This window comes from Uloborus diversus, chromosome 10, assembly GCF_026930045.1.
Source record: "Uloborus diversus isolate 005 chromosome 10, Udiv.v.3.1, whole genome shotgun sequence".
Taxonomy (NCBI): domain Eukaryota; kingdom Metazoa; phylum Arthropoda; class Arachnida; order Araneae; family Uloboridae; genus Uloborus; species Uloborus diversus.
Window position 1 is genome coordinate 3374784 of NC_072740.1, and position 16004 is coordinate 3390787.

General features: G+C 33.3%; 1 protein-coding gene across 1 annotated transcript in view; it reads right to left on the minus strand.

Annotated features, from left to right (window-relative positions):
- LOC129231625 (beta-1,4-N-acetylgalactosaminyltransferase bre-4-like) overlaps nt 1–16004 on the minus strand; it is a 50220-nt gene that overhangs the window by 17926 nt on the left and 16290 nt on the right. Inside the window, exons 2-5 of the mRNA XM_054865991.1 lie at nt 14357–14589; nt 9700–9887; nt 4401–4523; nt 780–875 (exon numbers count right to left, since the gene is read on the minus strand). Of these exons, the coding sequence (XP_054721966.1) occupies nt 780–875; nt 4401–4523; nt 9700–9887; nt 14357–14589 (640 nt within the window). The remainder of the gene's footprint in view (nt 1–779; nt 876–4400; nt 4524–9699; nt 9888–14356; nt 14590–16004) is intronic.

Sequence of the window (16004 nt, forward strand, 5' to 3'; positions counted from 1 at the left end):
GTTGGGGGTGGAGGAATGATGTTTAATTTGTTTATGGGGATTTGATTTTATAAATGTTGAATGTTTGTTTTTCCTATTTAAGCTTTTACACTAGTTTTGAATAAACTGTTATTTAAATTTAAATTGAGTTTTCATTTTTCATTTCTCCCGGACCAACCATTCCACATTAGTTGGTCTCTTGGTCAACAATGATAAGATTGAAATGGTTTGGAAACTGATATTTATATAAAAAACATTTAATTGATGATAAACACTTGCGAAACACTAACATTGTGATAATTATGAAACAACTCGAAAATCCTATGCAGCAATATGCTTGTGAGCATTCTTATTCAATTATCAACAACTGAGTGTTGCCACTCAAATACAAATTTCATAAATAATAAAATTCAGACCTTACATGCAGATCATCAGTCTGGAATAGCCATGAATGAGCTGGCGACAGATATCCTCTCATTGAAGCTGTGTTAACTGTCCTGTGTAAACTAAATTGATTTAGCACTGATTGAAGGCAAAAGTTCAGGAAAAAGGATGCAAATTATTGCCCTAGGCATAAGTAATGGGAATGTTAGGGGGAGGAAGATACAGAATGGTTTCATGTCTATTCAAGACTCATGATCTCTGAGAGTCAAATGATAATATTTGGATGCTGTATGGAGCTGTTGATATATGCTTACAGTTCTACCTTAGCCCCAACTTAGGGTTAACTTACAGTATAATAATGATAATAATAATTTATCAATTATATATCTTCTTAATGAAAGATATTGAGAATATACCTATCAGGATTAGGGTCATCCTTTTTATGTTTTAGCATAGTGTACCGGGCAATATTTGCTTTATACCTTAAAATTTGAAGACCATGAAACTTGATCCTAAAAGGAAAACAAAGTATGAAGCATAATGGACAACAAATATTCCTATTTTTGCTTATTCTTACAAATAAGAATGGTTTGAATCTTTAACAAAAAAATATACTAGTATGAAATAAAATTCGACTTTTTGCACTTGTACTGATAAATTACTTGATTTAAAATATAATTAACAAAAGAATTTGAAAAATACAAATAGGGTAAGTGCTCCAGTAGTCGGCCACAAGGACAAAAACTGCTTATAAATAGAATATGCAGACTCAAAATCTGATATAATGCACTCCTGCGTTCATTTTCCTATCCTTAATTATCATCCAATAACAGTTAAGTTGTTTGTACTTTTTCTTTTGTAGTAATGAGTAATTTTATTTTAAATGATGTGCCTGTCATCCTAGTTTGAGATTCTGCTTATTTTTTTCTTAAGAAGACAGATCTTTTTTGAAAGATAAATAGGGGGAAAAGGGGCACATTGGAACATTTTTTTTTTCTTTTCATTTCTTAATTTCTCAGCAAATATTTTCAATTTCTCACAGAAAAAGAGTCCCCATGATTGAATAGTCTTTTCTTTGTACCATGGAATTTTTTCATATTTTTTAAAAGAATATTTCTATACTTTATGGAATTTTTTTAAAAATGTCTTCAATTGTTCACATGTGCCCCTATAGGGGGCAGGGATCTGAACAAGTTGGAGCAGATGTGAACACAATTGAAAATGCAGGATGAGCATCATATTTCAACGAAAAACTTGTTATAATGAAGCATATACGTATACACTAATTACATTCAAGGGCTTCTAACCTATACTGTCAGTTTGAATTACACAGTAGCTGTTATTAAGAAAATATTTTTTTCTCAATTACAGAACTCTGTTCACTGTCAAATTTTAAAGTTTCATAGCATGTTCTAATCAATAGATCGACAAGAAAAAATCATATAAGTCTACTAAACAATACAAAGAATATTTTTATGTAAAGTATAATCCTGTTATAAAGTACGTTTAAGCTTCATACAGAATATGATGATGAATTTTAAAATTTTTCTAAACTTCAGTTTTTAGTTAAAGGAAAATATTTTGTCTTTATTTTCCGTGCAAATATTATATACCACTAAATTTTTAGCTAACTATTTAGTAATTAACGAATTAAAAAAATAAAAATGATAAAATAAATAATTAATACTAATGTAATTATAATTGATGATAAATTTACAAACTAATTGCAGCAAAACAATAATTATAAATCTCTACATATCTTTTAACACTTATAATAAGCCTACACTAATATTTATATTTGCGGAGATGATATGGGAGCTGTTCACATGTGCCCCTACATGTTGCATTCACAAGTGCCCCGGCATCTACCTTAGAACTAATTTTCAAAAATAAAGAATTTTTAATTTAATTACAAAATTTAAACATTAGCATAAATTTATGTGAATGTTCTTACACTGGTTTGCAATAATTCAATTTAGCTTATTAGTTAGTTTAAAATATGTTTTTACACAAAGAAGACTGATAAAAGTATATCAGTATCTGCTAAAACAAAGAAGCTCTCACCACAGGAACATAAACTGGCTCCATGCTCTGAAAGTTTGGTTAAATAGTAGGGCAGGTAGTGCTATTGCTTGAGAATTTTTTGAGATTTTTTGCTTGACGTTATCCTAGTAAAACATACCATGATCACATGTGCCCCGTGCTCACATGTGCCACCTTTTCCCCTACCCTATTTTACATTCTATTGAAATTTGCTTTTGTATTTGTCTTAATAGAGTGTACAACATAATGTTTCAATAAAAAAATAAACTCCTTCTTCGACTCAATTGTTTTTAAAGAGCTGGCCAACCAGCCCTGGCCAACTGACCCACCAGCTGGCCAACCAGCCCCAGGGTATGGAATTCTATTTCACATCCAGCAGTCGGCCATGGCAGTTCGACCCTGGTTTTATGCTGTTTGATCTACACAGGAGTCAGCCACTTTCTTAATATAGATTTTCTGATGTTCATCAAATAGTTATTAAAATGAAGTATCGAAATACAGCAACAACTTAGATGTGATGAGTAAAATCTCCCTTTCTAAGGTTATTTCTTCTAAAGAAAATGTTTAAATTTTCTGGGATTCTCAACCTTTGCATCCCCTTTTTAGACTGACATTAGGTCACGCCCTTCCCCCTCCTCACATACGTTCTCAATACAAACAGTATAACACAAAATTGGAGCTGATATGGATAGCTGAAAACTAGTAAAATAGGAAAAATCCAGATAGTTTCACACACAAAATTTAACTTAACAGTTCGAAATTTTATTTTGAACAGCTCATGACGAAATCCAAGATGAAAAGAAGTAAATACAATTTTTTTGAGGCAATTTAGGATCCAGGTGAGGTTGGTGTGCACATTAGTCAATTGCACAACATTAATGAGAGGGCTGACACTTATTAAATATTCACATGTGCCCACAAAATTGAATGTCAATTTGCTTTAGCTTTTATTTTATCTAATATACTCTCACGCGCCTTGATGATCTTCTGCTACCCCCTAGGGTCCTTCCCTTTCTCCCCTGTAGGTTAAGAATTGCTGACATAGAATATAAATAATAAAAAAATTATTGCATGTGATGCATAATCAAACTGGTTGCAGACATCAAGAATGCCAAATTCTTTCGTAATTACTGGAATAATTAATTTTGTAAGTAAGTTTCTCCATTCAAGTTTAAATTTATTCACACACACCCCAAAAGAGTAATGAAAATGAAGTGAATGACTACTGGGCTTATAAATGGCTGAGTACTGGATTTCTATGGCCGACTACTGGTGCATTTTCTCATGTTAACAATAGCTTGGTTTTTAAAATAAAAATGTTTTTATTCCAGAAACAAGTAAATGAATCATTTTCAGAAAGGTACAGCCTAAAGTTATACATTATTTTTGTTGTTGATTGCTAAAATTTGTAGGTTAACAAAAATCAACAACCGATCTCTTAAATAGCCAACTACTGGTGCTTTTACCCTAAATAATATATTTTATCATTATCACAACAACTGATCTAGAGCATTTTTGTTTGACTTCTCATAACAAGCATAATGCTTTTGGGTTTTATTATGATCATAGTGTAGGTCCCATTTTCAAGCCTTAGTTCAACAAATTTCAAGTATGATAGATAAAACTAAGAGCAATGTTTACAATAATTTATATATGTAAATATATGTATGTAATTTTATTTTGACCATGAGAAAATTTTATAGCATTGAATATTTATTAACCTTTCTATTAAAAAATTAACTACAGTATGTTTAACAAAATTAAATGACAAGTTAATTTCATTTGGGCTAGTTTCAGTCATGATTTCTTCCCATACCACTCGCCAGTAGGGCCAACACATGCATAGCAACTACAAAATCGAAAGGTTTGCCTTCCGTGCTAGTTCAGCGAGGCTTGAATTGAAATTATCGCACTAGTCCCTAGGAACCGCCAAGGCATTTAAAGCGTTAAAAGAAGACACAAGAACAAATATATTCAAAATTTATATTTTTTACCTATTAGCCATATCATCATCTTCACCACCCCATCCCCAAAATTCATTGGAAAAACCATTTACTGTTTCCATGTGCTTTTTTGTCAAGGCACTTACTCCACCAAATATATCTTTGTATGGTAGCCTAAATAAAAACAAAATCATATCATATACACTTGAAAAACAGCAAAGTAGTCTTTCAAAATTATATATATATGAAAATATAATAATGCAGGAAAAATAATCAAAATGTATTCTAGATGTTATTTATTAGTAAATGCAGTTTTACATATTGCATGAGTAAGTGCAGTTTTGTAGAAAAATTTCAAACTAAATCCAAACTATTTCAAACTAAATCAAGCATTATAATAGATGAGAGGTTGGATATTATTGGAGTGACTGAGACATGGGCTACCGAAAATGATGCTGATTTATTATCTATTGCTGGGTATAATTTGTTTAGACAAGATAGAGTAGGTAAAAGAGGTGGTGGGTTTTTATTTTATGTCAGAGACACTTTAACTTGAAATGAAAGATGTTACAGGGCTAAAGTTTAGCACTGAAAACAGGACAAGGGGTCATTGTTTTAAGCTATTTAAATCTCAGGCTAACATGGATATTAGGAAAAATTATTATTTTAGCAGGGTAGTGGAACCCTGGAACAGCTTATCGGAAGAAGTGGTAATGAGGAAGGGAGTAGATAAATTTAAGAGGGCCATTGATCTTCACTGGGGATTGTTAATTGAGCAGGACCAGCCTAGCTGGGCCCAGAGCCTGTAACTGATCGTCACTTTTGTATCTGTATTTGTATAAATGAATCTTATAATAATTTAGGTTCGTCAACATCTTTAAAAAGTGTTATATAATAAAAGATTGACATTCTCTGCCTTTTTAGAAATAACCAACTAGAGTATGCCACTAGATGTAGTTTCTGACATTTTCCAATTTTCCTGTAACTTTCTAAAGAGACAAAATAATGGATTAATAAAGTTTTAAGAAAATATTATCTTCAATCCATGGGGACAAGCTCTCATAAAGTAAAGAGAATCACTAGCAAACTTTTATACATTATTACAAACCTGTTCATTTGAATACAACAATTTTTAGGAGAATACATAACTATCAATATTAATTGACTGAACCCCATAATATTATTTCATTTCCAAAAATTATTTCAATAAGAAAGCAAGAACAAGTACAAAAATATAATATGTGTGGACTCAATAGTGCTCAGTGAATTGGTTCCTGTAATGTATTTTCTAATGTCAGGGCAATTTTTTGCACAAAATGCAATCTAATAAGTTATTCAGTAGTTAGTACTTTTAAGTTCAGCAACATTTCTTTAAAAATCTCTAAAAGTATTTCATTTATATGCCACTACTATGAAATTGAAATGAAAGAAAGGGGGGTTCAACCAAACCAAGCACTGCGACCAGAGGTCTGTTGTACTAGTCCCCAAACAGCAGCCTTAAAACAGACCAGCAGCTGAAGTAAAATTCAGCTAACACCCAATAGGAATATCATGAATCTCTCATGGTTCAAGCAAACAATGACCAAGGTGTTCAAACATATAGGCAGAAAACACTTCGCAATCACACAGGGTGTGAGTAATAGTTTTCTCAATCAAGATGTAACCTACGCAAATTGGATCATTACTAATACCCATTATAGCACGGTGCAGCTTTAAGGTGTAAATACCAGTAAGAAAACCAAAAGTCTTCCAAATACTATTTTCGTTAAGAAGCCAGTATTTTTGGCATCTGATCCCCCGAGAGAATCAGGTCTGTTCTTCTCAGGATGACAAGCTGAATATGTTCAATGTTATTGCGAGATAACCTCTCCAACGGGATGGTTTCTCTCACACAACAGCCATCTTAAACATACTCACTGCTTGAGCATAGAAAGGACTGTGGCTGACTTGTCCATACTTGTCCTAGCAGTTTGCGCAGGGAAAGGAGTTCAAACATCTGAGTGAAGAAGTTTGGTTTCTCCTGTCTTCTCAGGAATGGTTGGCCCAGTGGTTTTTGTCTCCCATACCAGCTTCTTCCTCTCCTGCTTGCGCTAGTGCCTGTTGCATTTTTGTGCACAAATGAGTACTCCCTGCCTCCCCACTGCAGAGTCAGCTAGTTGCAGACATGCACCCTCACCCTCTTGGTTGGTGGGTTGCAAACTTGCACCCTCACCTCCACTAGCAGCAAGGTTGCTAGTTCTCTCCTTCTGCAGCAGTTTGTGCAGGGGAAGGAGTTGAAAACTCCGACCAAAGATGTTTGGTTTTTCTTACCTTCTTGGGAAAGGCTGGCCCAGTGGCTTGCGCCTCCTGTACCAGCCTCCCCCTCTCCTGTCCGTGCCTGTTGCATTTTTCCGCAAAATTGATTACTCCCTGCCTCCTACTGCAGAGTCACTGGGTTGCAGACATGCACTCTCACCCCCAGTCATTCGGTGGGTTGCAGACCCACACCCTCACTTCCTCCAGCAGCAATGTTGCTGGTTTTCTCCTTCAAGCCAGCCACCAACTCCAAGTGAGCTGGGAACTGTGAGGTGGTAAAAAGTCAACACCCGCACAACCACCCTGTAAGAGTGTAAGGCTAAATACAACAAGTTTTTACCTGGTTCTTCGAGGGGACCGTTTAAGACATACAACCCAGATGCCATCCTTCCATCAGCACAATGCCTCACACCTTAGATTGGGTGTCATTTTAGTCGCCTCTTACGACATGCATAGACTACGTTGGGACTATTCTGCTCCGATCACCACATGGAGGCTACTACTATAAATCATAATGTTATTTAAAACAACGAGTCTGTTTTTAATTTATTGTCATCATTTTATTTTCAATGCTTCTTGTAACTTGGGGACAGTACCAGAGGACTGGAAGCTGGCTAACATAATGTTGCTCTTCAAAAAAAAAAGAGTTTAAAGTATGCTCAGATAAGCGAATTGGCAGATTACCAATTATCGATTAATTGACTGGTAGATAATCGGCCGATTAATCGGCAGAGCTGATTAATGATCATAATGATTAGTTTTAATACTACCAATTTCTCCATCATAATTTTTTGTTTTATTTTGACTTTAGAAATAGTTATGATTAAGGTGAAAAACAACGTAAATAAAGCACAAATATTGGAGAAAAAAATTGGAAATTTTCACCAATATTTGTGCTTTATTTACGTTGTTTTTCACCTTAATCATATTGTAGCACAAAGCTTATATGATAATTTTTCACTTAGAAATAGTTAATTTTTTTTTCTGAGAGACTATTTGAGGCAGTGAGAAGCAAAGGGATGTAAGAAGACATTTTCAAGTTTTGAGTAAAACGTGTTTAAAGATAACATCCTAGGTAAGCTTTCATTGAATTGTTTTTCTAAATCATGCTGTATAGCAGCAACTTCCAGGTCTACTAGTACCATCTCTTGTCCCAAGACAGAGGTTCACCTACCATGTGTACTGGTTATCTCTAAATTTTTAATTTTGCCACTTACATCCCTTTGCTTCTCTTTGCCTCATTTGCTTTTCTTCACTTTCCTAATTTTCCGAAAATAATTTCAAAATTTCTTCCAATTCATTTGAGCCAAATTATTATGTTCAATAAAATTACCTAATGTTAACTACACAGAAAAATTTAAAAGGATTAGGGTTTAAATTTAAAAATACAGTTGGCTCTCTGTTTAACGAAGGCTTTTCACGGTCCCAGATGGTCCACTATAGTGTTAAAAGCATTCTATTTAAGAACTCTTTCTACTTATGGACGATTTTTTGTGGTCCCTTGAAAGTCGTTAAACAGAGAGCCAACTGTATAGCTTATTATCAGCAGGCTAATTTAGGAAAGAGCACTTTGTATATAAAACTAATTTTTTAATTATTAGTAGCCATTTAATAAACTTTTCTTCTTTTTAAAATTATAAGTTTATCTAAAAGCACAATGCAAAAGGAGAAAAGTGTCAGCACATGAAAAATGCTGCTATGTTGTATAATGAGTGTGTATATTTATTCAAAACAGAAAAAATAAAGCTAAGATAAACATTGCTTCAACCTTCAGTTAGTAAAAAAATAATAACAAAAAGTATGTTGCTTTTTTTTTACAAATGATATTTAATAATAATTAATTTTTTGGTAAATCAAATATTAAAAAATCAAAGAGTAAATTCTATGATGTAATCATATTTATAGTTAGGAGGAACAAAATACCTGAAAAAAATGTGTCATCAACAGCTGGGGCGAGAGTATCATAACAGAAACATAGGAAATAATCCTTTAATATTTCAGTCAGTTTTAACACTTTCTAATCTTTTGTTTTTACTCTGTTCACTTTCATACAGCATGTCATAGTAATGTTTGCAGAAAATTATGTTATTTTCTGTTAACAAATGAATTCATCAAAGTTCCTTGTTAAAGGTGCGCTTATTTTTTTTTTTTTTTTGAAAATATTTTTTCCACCAGCAAAATTTGACTAATTATAAATATTCGGCAAAGTGGCTAATTCTGGCCAATTAATTGGTACTGCTGATTAAATCTGATCTTTGTCTAAAGGCAAAGCAGGAAATTATTCGCCTGTGACTTAGGTTTGTAAAATTTTTGAAACTGATTAAAATCAATATTATGAATTTTGTGATGATGACTAGTTTATTGGCTAGTTTGCAGTATGGTTTTAGGAAAGCGTGAGTTACTAATTTATTACATCTTTATGACAAGATTACCACAACCCCATGACTCCCGAGTGACTAAAAAATAATGCATTGCCATCCAGAAGACTCAAAACCTGGAACGATTTTCCTTAAATTAAAAAAAATTCACAAAAGGATTTTTCAAAAAAAAAAAAAATCCTGATTTTAAGAGTTCAAAACCACTAAAATTCAGTTATTAATTGCTAAAAACATTTTTTATAGATTAATGTTATGTTACTTTGAAGCCTTGTGCCATGTGTAACATTAGTTTTTTGCTGTATTTGTGCATCCACTTTTGGTTTACGATACTTCTTTTTATTTTCTCATTAGTATAAAACATGAAGTATATTGAGCAAAAGTACACATCTATTTTTAGTATAAATACAATTTATTAATGTTAAATAATAAAAAGCAACATCTGCGAATCATACAACATTAAAAATTATTAATAACTTTTTTTGTGTATCATAGTATGCTTTCATTGATATTAATCAACAAAAAAGAAAGAAAAAGAAATTTGACATGGACTTCATTGAAATTTTGAAGAATGCGTCAAGTATTGCACAACACAATAATTTTCACAATTTTTTGAGCAAATTTTGGATTCTATACTGCATATACACATGTGTAAATGTAATACATAACAAATGACATACCTGTAATTCATTGTATTTATTGCTACAGACATATGTCTTGGTTGCTCTGGACATGAATACAAATTTCTGTCATCTTCAGGTATTAAATCAACATCATGGAAAATAAAACAGTCATAATCATACTGCTTCAAAGCTTCAACATATCCAATGTTCATCAACATTGCTCTGTTGAATTTAGAATCACCAGACTAGAAATATAAATGCACAGTGTCAACTGTAAAGACCAGCGGCACATGAATGAACAATATATTTTATGCAATACTACTAATTATACTGTTTAACAAAAATTCACTTTTAATTTTTTTCTTAGCTATAAAGTTAATATTTTGGCTAGATACACTGCTGGGTACGTAAAAATTATCATAAAAATGTTTACTGGTTTTTTATTTTTATGGAATAGAGAATATGTATTTATGAATAATTACAATATCAGTTCTTGAGATTAAAAAATAAAATTCTTAATTTATCTGCAGTAGTGCTGGACGATATATCGATATACCGCTGAACACCGGTTTCATAGCCATGCCATAAAAACCAGTTTTTGATATCTGAACCCACAATATATCATGGCTCGCGGTATATTGTAAACAAAACTGGTGTCTTTGAATTTCGATTCCACCGACACTGGATTCGGCTGTATGAAACCGTTTGTTTTGCTATCTCTTGGACGGACGTTTGACTTGCCTGCGGCGATTCCCCTCTGAGACCTGCCAAATCGTAGGCAACGCCCCCCCCCCCCTCCCCCCGCTTTCTCCACCAAACAATCGGAACAGCTTCCCGCCGAGTAGCGCAAACGGAGGAGTGTTACATGGACAGCGCTTGCGTTGCTTCAAGAGTGGATAGACCCGTTTGAAAAGGACAGACTGACTTATCCGACATTTTGTTTCCAAGACCTAATTGAATCCAACCTTGTTTTTAGTGTTTATAAATGCATTATAATACTCGGTGGTTGCTGTCGTAAAATAACTGATGATAATTTTAAATTCACATTTAAGATCGATCTATAAAGATAACTTTGTTTACAAATTCAACAAAATTGTATCGGGAAATGTTTACTGTAATAAACCTTATTTTCACACCTTATTTGTTTTAAATTCGTATTAATTAAATCGTCTTCATCTACAGAATAAAAAAATCAAACATCAATCAGGCAACACATCTAAAGCTTGAACACCAGTTTTCTGCAATGAGGCTTTTGTACAAATACTATTTTTTTGGCCTAACAATTTTGGAACCATAATGTTGGATAAGACAGCTCCCCACGCCAACGTGCATACACACAGGTCTACGCACACACACAAGCCTACACATACACAACTGTACACTAGGGTGGTGCAAAATTTCGAAGGTGGAAAATTTTTGAGTCTTACCCTCTCATTTGGTTCCAGTACATTAGAAAATAGGTAGCACAAAATTTTGTGTCATTTGAATAATATTTAGAGGTAGTTCAAAAGCAGATGAAGTTTGCATCATTGCCGAATATTAAGTGTATTGATTAAGGACCAAACTAATCACAAATTTGGTTGCTATTTCCATTTTAAAAAATTAATTATATTTCAAAACTGCTATTCTATGTACTGTTTTAACATTAGCCAAGAAATATATTCTGCAAATATACAAATATTTTCTGTAAAATTTTGCAGTTTATGGAATTCTGTACGATTCTTTGTAAGTCGACAAGTGCTGTGTTTTGACCAAAGAAGCATCAATACTTGCAAATGAGTGCCCCTCTATGACTAGATAGCTGATTATACTGATGTATCGATATATCATGATGTTAAGTTTCCAATATATCGCGTATGTAAATCCAGATATCATCCAGCCCTAATCTGCAGTGTATTAGTATACATTTAACACAGCCCAAGACATTTTAAGTGCATTGAATCAAGGGCCCTGTTTTTATTTATATTTTCAGTTGGAAGTTCTCTTTTGATGAACTAACAGTAGTGGTCAATTACTGCTCCCCAGAAGAACAGAAATTCTTTTTCAATTTTTGTCAGTACAAGTTTTCCCATTTGAAAAATAAACATACTTCAATACAACTAATAGTTATTTCAAGGTATAAAAAGTTTATTTTCACCAAATGGGGATACTGAGGGCCATGACTCCCATCACCCTTAATTAATAAACATAACTTAAAACTGCATTTTGAGGACTTATGGTCATTAATTTGATGCATTTTGATGCATTTAAGTCCGCTCCATAATTCTAGGAATTAAATCGCAAAAAAATGGGTGTAATTCGTTCACAATAATGAGCCATGGTTTTTTATATTTTACATATATTTAGTGTACACTATTGTAGAACGTTTGTGACTACTTTTCTATCTTTGTACAATTGTGCATGCTTTTCTACTCATTTTGTCACCGGATTGTCCTGGAATGTCTCTCACTCACTGTGTATCTTGCACTTCATGTCCTTAACCATTTCCAGGTGTTACACTCGTAAACTCTGGTTTTAGTCCACACAAGTTCAACCAGGAGTTTGACAAACTATACTAGTTTTTTCCTACAGTTTCAATGTATGAGTGTGTTATTCATTTTTTTAAGCTATTGCATACACTAGTATCATTTTCACCAGTGGATTATCCGTGAAATTCGCTTAACCTCAATTACCATGCCACCTTTTTCTGCGGACAATCAGGAGCTTGCAGTACATGTCTGAATTCACATTTCACAAGAAAAGGGGACATTAAAAGGTTTCCACTCATCTAAAAAACAAGAAACACTGAATTAGAGGATAATGCAAGCCAGAGAAGGTGATAATATGAAAGAATCAGTCCCTGACACCTTTGCTGAGTGTGATGGAATATTGTCCTGTTAAAAAGTGGCTCCTGGGAGCCCTGCTATTAGTGCCAACTCATGTCTGAAGCATGCCACAAATGTACCATTAGGCTGCCATGGCATTGTGGATCACTATTAAAGGGGACCATGTTTTTCATGCATTACTCCCTACAATATCACCATAGCTACAACTCCGTGTAATTGAAAAGCAAAGACACTATTGGCCGTTCACAACGTGGTCTCCACAAGAGTACATGATAGTCATCATTGTCTAAATTGAATCTGGATTTGTCACTAAAGACGTACTGGATCCCGTACTGGTTGCAGTCAAATGCCGTCGAACATGAAACTACTCCAAACGGAGGCGACAGTGTGTAATAGGGTGGATGGATTTTTTTTTTCCAAATTTTAAATTTGGAAAAAAACAATATATGTTATAAATAATTAAATAATTAAATTTAATATAAAATTTAAAACAATATATATTATGATTATATATTGGATTTAATCAATATATAATCAACACTTTTTTAAAAATATTGATTTGCCATACTTCCTCAAAATATGTTAGATTTAGTTAATTAAACCTTTTAATGTCGAATATCACAATGAATTTTACCAAATTAAAATAAGCATTTTAATTCTTTTAAATTATTATTAAAATGAACTAAAACATAATGAATTGATGACAAGAAAAACTTAACAGATTCATTTGAAACTTTCTAAACTTAAAATACCATTTGAATCACAGCGGACGGTAATCACTCTTTGTGTTGAAAACTGGCATGAGGCTTCGTGATTTTAGGCAATTTCGTATAAGCCTGTCTCTGTTGTAGGGTCCACACACAGCAGCAGATGCTTCTGTGACAATTTTTACTATTCTTTCTGTAGCTTGAGTGTGGAATGAAAGATACCGAATATTTGGTAGCATAATTGTTGTAATGATTTCTGGGTTTCCTATTGCTTCTAAAAGTATATGGCATCACTAAAGCGTTCAGTCAGTGGAGGCTCTGTCACATTTTCCCACTGAATTAAATCGACATAATCTGTCGTGCAAGAAAAAGTTTGGCTAATTGAAAATGCGGATACTAACATCCGTTGCAGTCAAGGGCACCCATATAGGGGGGCAAGGGGGATCAAGCTCCCCTTTAGAAATTAGAACTTCCTTGCTTTTAGTACTTTTTTCTTTGCAAAAATGTAAAAACATTTCTTTTCCAGCCATTACTGAATAATGCATTAAAAATGTCAAAGTTTAAAAACTGTAATCTGTACTCAAATCGGGGTCTATGGGGAAAATATCCAGCTAAACAATGGGGAAAATATCTGAGCCCCCTTCCTCCTTAAAATTTTGCATATAGGCACCCATGGTTGCAGTGGTTGGAGTAAAAACAGAATTTTTGTCTTTGCGTGCTTTCAGAATTCTTCAAAATGCCAATTCCCTTATATGATATCTGTCGTCAGTTAGCATTGATATCAGGACATTTTCTGAGTGCAGTCACAGGCAACAAGGGTGTTAGTTGACTTCCTCTTCTACATTATCCCCTTGTCTGAGCTGCTCGTTCCCTCGGTTTGTCACAGATCAGGCATACCTGAGATCATTTTGGATGTTGAGTTGAATGGCCTACCAGTTTAATCGAACTAATGGTGGTTTTAAAGTAAATGTCGAACAAGATGACGTAGTCATGGATGGAAGTTTTGGTGATGTGTTCAAGACTGAAAATATTTTAAGGTGAACAGTACTCTGAGACTGAAAAGATGCTAAATAATCTAGATACATGCAAGAGATGGACATAACAAAAAAACATCATATATGCATGCTTTAATTTTCTAACTTTAATATATTTTAAATATTATTAAAACAAAAAAAAATATACCTCTTCGATAACATATATTCCATAATCTAACATCTGCCTCTGAAGCATAGGATGCATATTATGGAGAAACATTCTTAAATGTGTTTCTCTATCCCTGTAAGGAATAATTAAGGCAATTTTACTTCTAGATGTACATGTGGGTGGTTTATATCGTCCTCCGGGATCTAAATTGGAAAACATTTTTTCAAGTTCTTCAAAAGATGGAGCATCTGTAAGAACCTTTAATCTTCCCACTAAAATAGAAATGAAAAATGATCACTAAGTAAATGCTTACTTTTCAGAATGTAATGCGAAACTTAACATAGAGAGCAACTTTTAAAGATAGAGAGAACAAAAAGCAAATCTTGAAAGCAATGAATGAAAGTTATAAATTGCTTTCTTTCATCTAAGAGTAAAAATAAATATCTTAACTAAAATATTTGCCATTTCAATTCAAATACAAGATTTTCAATAATTACAGAGAAAACAGTGAAGAAAGTTTTCAAGGCAGAATGTTCAAAAAAAAAAAAAAAAAACCTAAAAACTCTAACTATTTTGGTACAAACTTCATTACATAATTATTTTTTCTAACCATACTTGATCATAGATTTATGTACAAACCCTATATTAGGGTGGAACTTAAGAGCTGTGAAAAAGAAATCTGATTTTTGCATGTCTCAACCTTTTAATTGGTTACATTTACTATAAAAAGGATATATGAGAAGTTTGAACAATGTAAAAAAAATTTTAGAGGTAGCTCAATGGCCTCAAAGTGTAGAAAATATAGCAAAATTACTATTCCTTTAAGCTTAACAAAAGCGTTTAAAATTTTTGCATTAATTGTAAAGTTTCAATAATTGTACACATTGACTTTTACTTTTGAATTAAAAGATTGCATCATCATTGCAAAAACTAAGACTTCTGTCTCTGCTAGCAGGGTACTTCGACTTTCCATAGCTTGTAACAGTAATTAATACTTTTCACCATTAGTACAGTAAAATTAGGCCAAAAAATGGCCAAACCCAAACATCCAAAAAAAAAAAGGTGAAACCTGTTGCAAATTACTTCTTACCCTTCCAGCAAGAAGGGGTAAAAAGTCCCAGCACTTTGCGTGTCGGGTTTTGGGGGGAAGGGGGGAGACGAAATAATCCTCTATTTAAATAAAAATAATTTCTATTACTTAAAAAAAATTCTCAAATCTCGCAGAGACCACTCTATAAAAGTAAAACAATAAACTCTCACAGAAAAAAATGCTAATCGACAGGGGTGCACAGACGGGGGGAGGGGGGAAATGGGGGGGTCCATGGATCAGCTTTGCGTCATTGGAATTTTTAAGGCAGTTTTTTCAAGGGGTTTTTCTTTCTTTTTTGAGGACTTTCATTCTGGATGGGTACTCCGTCACACTTAGGGGGCGCGCCATCACTTTGAGGAGGGGGGGACCCTGAATTTACATTCTAAAATCAACTATTGCAGTGAAGTTCACGAAAAAATTTTCCTGACTTAAACTTTTCCAAAGAACAAAATGCCTCACAATGATATGGTAATGTCAGAATGATAATTCTAAAAGATCTAAGCGAGCTCAGTAAAAATTATTTGTGACTGGAGTTATTAAACTGTTTAGAGCGCTGGAAAACAAAATTCCTGTGCAGCATAAAAAAAAGTCCAAATT